The sequence below is a fragment of the Odontomachus brunneus genome, unplaced genomic scaffold (genome assembly GCF_010583005.1).
Source record: "Odontomachus brunneus isolate Ranch 3 - 2012 unplaced genomic scaffold, Obru_v1 Obru_scaffold_199, whole genome shotgun sequence".
NCBI lineage: Eukaryota > Metazoa > Arthropoda > Insecta > Hymenoptera > Formicidae > Odontomachus > Odontomachus brunneus.
In genome coordinates this window covers 565005-571004 of record NW_022639649.1, presented here as the reverse complement: position 1 = coordinate 571004, position 6000 = coordinate 565005, and the positions used below count along the sequence as shown (strand labels likewise).

The 6000-nt window shown below is 37.8% G+C and overlaps 2 protein-coding genes across 8 annotated transcripts in view; both read right to left on the bottom strand.

Annotated features, from left to right (window-relative positions):
• LOC116851981 (slowpoke-binding protein) overlaps positions 1-2663 on the bottom strand; it is an 11317-nt gene extending 8654 nt beyond the window's left edge. For 2 of the 7 annotated variants that reach the window (XM_032831916.1, XM_032831917.1), the window contains exons 1-3: positions 2385-2663; positions 1664-1702; positions 1111-1262 (exon numbers count right to left, since the gene is read on the bottom strand). The gene's annotated coding sequence lies outside the window, so the exon portion shown is untranslated. The remainder of the gene's footprint in view (positions 1-1110; positions 1263-1663; positions 1703-2384) is intronic. The other 5 variants (XM_032831915.1, XM_032831911.1, XM_032831913.1 and 2 more) reach the window with 4 other exon arrangements.
• A 1006-nt stretch (positions 2664-3669) lies between these two features.
• On the bottom strand, positions 3670-5906 carry LOC116851988 (non-structural maintenance of chromosomes element 3 homolog). Its single transcript, XM_032831929.1, has 6 exons — positions 5669-5906; positions 5093-5445; positions 4693-4858; positions 4458-4552; positions 4247-4378; positions 3670-4001 (listed from the first exon to the last, which is right to left on the bottom strand). The coding sequence occupies exons 1-6, from the start codon at positions 5676-5678 to the stop codon at positions 3927-3929; spliced, it is 831 nt and encodes a 276-aa protein (XP_032687820.1). The 5' UTR covers positions 5679-5906; the 3' UTR covers positions 3670-3926.
• Positions 5907-6000: the final 94 nt, after the last annotated feature.

Below are 6000 nucleotides of genomic sequence, written 5' to 3'. Positions count from 1 at the left end.
TCTCTCTCTCTCTCTCTCTCTCTCTCTCTCTCTCTCTCTCTCTCTCTCTCTGAAATATTTCACCGATAAAGCATCCCTTTTAACGACCCTTATGAGATCTCGGGTGCTTTTTTCTATTGACCTTTTGCTCCGCCGTTCTCATTTCAATTGAAACAGATTATTGCGAATCAAAGTTGCGACAGATACACGGGAATGCATTATTAAGCGCGGGATCGCCGCTATTAATACCGCTTTCGCGATTCCGAATCGATAGCGGAGCGAATAAACGCGTCGCTCTTCAACGTCCGATCGTTTGTCAGCGCGCACAGAATGTTTCGCGGGACGAAATATCGAGGTCGTGGTTCCCATAACTCTGTCACGTAGGGAAACAACAAACTGGTACTACTGCGCGTAGAAGAATATTTTTATAATTTTGAGAACGTTAAAGCGATCAAATCTCAGCATTTGTTTCCCCCGTGCGACGATTTATCGCTCGTGATATCTTCCCCGCTGGCTTTCGCGTGAAACGCTTCGCTTTGCGCTAAGCACGACATGAACTTGTAACTGAACATTTAGGACGAAATCGTATTAACGCGATAGTTCTACGAGAAACTGTCCGTCTAACTTTTACAGTCGTCCAGAAAGCATATCGATCGTACGACACATCACGTCATAATAAGTAGAATACAAGTCATCTGCTTCAGCTATAGTCTCTGTCAAGTTTTCCTTACGCCCTGCTTTCAGACTTTTCATGTTTTTCATCCCGAAATTGAGGACACTACTCTCTTATCCGAGAGATAACATAAAAATATTATTATTAATAATTGTGGCAATAATGCTGAGAGACAAGAGAAAGTGAGTTCAATAAATTATTTAGAACTACATTATTAATTAAAATTGTTAATTCCGCTAATGCACTTTTTTATCGCTTCTTTTTCTACCTGGTCTAATAATTATATATGTATGTGTGTGTGTGTGTGTGTCCGAAAAAAATTATGGGATATTAACTCAATCCATTTTACTTCTTATCAGACTTCTTATTAGACTTTAATTATTCCCAGCGCGTTTGCGTCAGTAACATCGAATGCGGATGATCAATCACGATTGATTCGAATTAATTCCTCAACTCACCCTTATCGAAGTCGCGCGCTTCGACGCGTCGAGTTCTCTCGTGAAAGTACTCGACTAGATTCTCGTCGAAATATCACAGACGATCGGTTGGTCCGCAGAATCGTTGGTCGTCGAAATTCCTGCATGCGCTGCGCTATTAGGGACGTTTTAATCTAAAATGATATGAAACTACTTTTTATATAATAGAACAAATACGCGAGGAAAATTTATTATCTAAATTAAATATTTATTAATTAATTTTCTACACGCATCTTATCTTTCGCGGTTATTACGTCATCGGGAAAAGCCCGGTGAATTTTGATGTTTCTAAGTGTTATGATAAAGAAATTTATTTTTGTGAAATATTGATGTTTTTATTTTCGACAAAAGAACAAATCGTAATCAAGATAAAATATATATAATTAAAATTATAATTATATATATATGTATTTATGTATATATATATATATATATATATATATATATATATATATGTGTGTGTGTGTGTGTGTGTGTGTGTGTATATATGTATATATGCATTATCTGATGAGTAGAAATTTTTTTTCAAACGTACTCGAGAGATGCTTCTGCGGTATCGTGTCACTGCACTCTGCTACAATAAATTAAATTTATATGTAAAATATTAAATACATATATAGATACAATAATGGATAATAACTATCCACGAGAAGAGATATATTTCGACAGTAACGAAATATCGGGAGCATCCCTGTGCGTTACTCGGCAACGAACGCGCGATATATACCGTCGGTCAATATAGTTCAAATATATGCTATCCTTGAAGGAAATCCTATGAATACCAATTTCTCGAATAAATTCCTCGCAAAAGTGACAGGCGGAAACGCGATAACGCCCGAGTTTTGAAAGGAAATTTTGCAATGCAATAATTTTGTCGGATAATAATCTATACGTGACACGTTGAAAGGGCGCGTCCCGAACTAAATGTCGGGATGACTTATAATCGATATTTATGAAGCAATCGATATTGAGGAAGGCCCGCGAGCGAAAGTATCGCATCCACCTGTTATCGCGCAATCGTTTTCACACGCAACTGACAACGATATTTTTTACAAGATGCTTTTCAAACGTGTAAAGAAGACTTGTCTTCACGCATAAATTAAAAAAGAAACAACAAAACACTTATACAGGCGAAACTCGTTAAAAAAAAAACCAAGTTCTCGCCACAGAACGAAAGAATCGGTTTAGGCCAAGAAACGAAAACGTAAACGACGCGGCCCGGTGTCGATTTTCTCCGTGGGGCAAGTGCAACGTACTCGAAGTCGGAATTTCCCCGAGCTATCGACCGCGTACTCGAACAGCAGGGCAGTGTGTTGTTGCACAGGATGCGCGCGAAGACTCGCATGCACGCGCTTCGCCGCGGCGAAAATCACGACGCGTCGCTACGCGACGCGGCGATGGTAGTAGTGGTGGTGGTGGTGATGACGACGATGACGACGACGACGACGACGTCAACCTACGAGACAGACGCGCAAGCGGCGCTCGGCGGCCGCCGAGCAGCGAGGCTGGGTGGACACTGACAGGAGTGGCGCGCCGCCGATCCAGGCGACCGACCCGGCGCGACACAGATTCCGTTCGGCGGTCGGCGCGGTGCGGCGAGACGCGCGAACGCGGAGGCTCGCGCACGCAACCACCCTCCTCCCTGCGTGCTGCTCCTCGCCGTCGGTCGTAAGGGCGTAAAAGGTAAACGCACGGATGTGGCCCAATAATTCCGTCCGATGGAATTTCGACGACTTGCCGGCTGAATTCAGATTCCCGGAGATCCATTTGAAACGGGGGTTTCGTTCTTTTACATTTTGTTCCATGCAAACGTAGGATAGCTCGACTGGAATTTGTAAAAGTGCTTCTCGTCGCGGTTGGAGGATAGCTCGAGGCGAGGTCTCAAGTAACGAAACTTCGAACGAGCGCGAATAGTCGTGGAAACGATCGCGTTCGCATCTGGAAAATTATGCTTCGTCGTGAAACTGAGAGCAGCGGGCTGATATGAGCTTTCCAGGGGTGAAGCAATTTTACAAGTTGCCGTTTAATTTCGATATTGATCTGCGTAAATCAACATTGCTAATGTTCGTCGCGATGTAACGTTGTTGTAAAATTACGTAATTGTCAGGCGAAAAGTCTACCTGTTACATACGTGAACAGCCAGACGTCCGCAGTATGAATTGGGGTCGAGATATTTTCGAGCAAATAGAGAATAACAGATTAAAGCACGCGCGGTTTGCGTTAACGACGGGCTCGCGCTTCGAGTTATTTCGCGCTTTCGCTTGAACTTGAAGACCTCGCATGAATTTTAATCCGTATAGCTTTAAGGTTGCTCTTTCAGGGACGCGGGATCTGCTTCGAGTGAATATAAAAGAGATTAAACCGAAAATATATAACGTGATTTAATGTGAGTTCGCTTGAAAGGATACGGGATTCAGTGTTGATGAGTGAGGCATATTGCATGAGGTGTATACAGAAAACGTTTGTAGAGATTAAATTGTTTAATTTTTATTGCGTCAAAAGCTCAACTATATATGTATATATTTAGTATATTTAACTATATATTTAGTATATCTACTAAAATATATAAAATCCACTACAAATATAATCGTTAACCGTCGTTATTATATATACTATATTATGTATATATAAATTCTTACATTGTATATTTTATAAATTACACGCCTTCATTGCAATGCAGTCTTTTCAATGCTTTTGTGGTTAGAAATGAAAAAACAGATACATACATTTATTGTGTGGAAAAATATTATACGCGACATTCTTCGAACATATATCGGTTTCCTATTATTTCAACTCTTCTAGTTTTTACATTCTTGCTCCTTCACAATTTTGTATTGTAACTTCCATTTATTTAGGGAAGATGCGCCGTATACCTGCAACTCATATAATTTATCAAATATTTATAAATAGTAATATGTTTTCTAATAAAAAAAAATGTTTAAGAATTAATTTGATGTTTCTCTAATTTTAATTTATTTTCATTCTGTCAAAGATATTTTCAAGTGTTGAAATTATATGATACTTTTAGATTTTGCACAATGCATGTGATGCAATTGTATACGTATAACATTGATAGAACAAAATAGAATATATTGTAGTACAATACAATACTGCTTACGTTTGCAACAAATTCCAAAGCGGAACGAAATGTGATCTCATGTAATGCACGCGAGCCCCACTTGTACTCCAACTTTGTCGGGTCATCTTTATCTATTATTATTTTCTCGAGGTATCTCTGGTTGACGAAATCCTGTATGAAAACGTGTATGAAAATGATATTAAGTAAACATTGCATCAGTCACATTCCTTGAATCTGAGTTGTCACTTACAACTGTCACCAACTGCTTAACGTCACCAAAGTATTCGTGTGTGTAGTCATCTCGAGTTATAATGCCCAAATTGCAAAGGAAATCCCACAGTAAGTCTGAAAAAATATTTCAACTATTATTACATAGAAAATTTCCAACTATTCTCTAATTTTCAATTAAATAAAATTACTCATGAAACCTTAGTGAATAATAATGTCATTTGCAGCAAGAAATAAACAACAGAATTCTCAAATACCTTCTTTGCATGATTCACCAAGCATGAAAATATGCACAAGCACAAGAAACAACAGCGTTTGTGTACTGGAACTTTTCTTGGAATTGAGATGTGGAAGTTCATTGGATATTTCGTTTACCATTATGTATTTATTGCCCTCAACTATCAGCAGCTTGTATCCAAACACCTTTAAAAGATATTTTTAATTTCACAGTCTCAAATACAATTTAACTTTGGTTTTAAAAGTTTGCAAAGATAATTATTTAATTTTGTAGATTATGTTTATAAAAAATTTTATAGATTTATTCTATAGAAATATATATTTTATATACATATATATATATACATACCCATATATATACATACATATACACATATACATATATATGTTAGTTTAAATAGCTAGAATAAACATGTGTACCTTAGATAATTGTGCCTCTACTTCTGCCATAATTAGCTGATAGTCCTTAGGATTAAGTAGAGTGTTTTTAAAGATATGGGCCCTCGAAATAGGCTGTTTATTTCGACCTGCCATGAACAGATATTTTATTACACCACTAACTGTCTGCATATTTTCTTGTTTCTGCATGATTTGTGACTGTGATTTTTGTAACTGTGATCTTTGTGACTGTGATCTTTGTGATCTTCTGGATATGGGTCTTTCATCAAGTTCCAATAATTGGCTAGCATGGCTGCTTGTACTAGGTTGAGACAGTGAAATGCCACTGAAGTTTTCCGTTACTCTTTGGATCTTCTTTGATCTTGTTCGATATTCTGAAACCCATATTTTATTAGCTACAACACGCACAACGATTCTTATTATCTACTTATAAATGGCAAAGCACAATTGTCATTTTAAAAAATTTGAAGACAGGATACATTTGATAGGATTTGAGTAAGATACATATTCCCAGAAATATATTAATATTTTAGATTTTGATCTCATTTAAATAGTGTCGGAGATGTGAAGAAATCATTTGACACAACAAAGATGTACCTTTACTCATTTTTTTAAATAGGTGTAAGGTTAAACGAGTGTCACATTAAAACTGGGCTTCTCACGTAGCGTCTTGCGAAGCAGAATGACTTCTATTTCTGCTCGTTTTTACAAACAGAAGATGTTCAAAATTCAGTTGATGAAAACGGCACATCACAAGTTATACACTAAGTCACATGTAAACAAAGACAACCAATAAATATCACTCCCGCCTTTTCCACAATTCTGCGTAGTCTCTTTCTCTCTCTCAATAGATGGCTCTGGGAGTCATTCCTGCGCATATATGTAAAGCTAGCGGCACACGATGCTTGTTTTCATGCTAAATTGCTTGC

Bases quoted from the DNA above. Each gene is read 5' to 3' on its own strand.
- LOC116851988 (XM_032831929.1), bottom strand. The intron at 4,859-5,092 runs GTACACATGTTT...TATCTTTTAAAG, and splicing joins TAGAGGCACAATTATCTAAG to GTGTTTGGATACAAGCTGCT. The intron at 4,379-4,457 runs GTAAGTGACAAC...GTTTTCATACAG, and splicing joins TTAAGCAGTTGGTGACAGTT to GATTTCGTCAACCAGAGATA.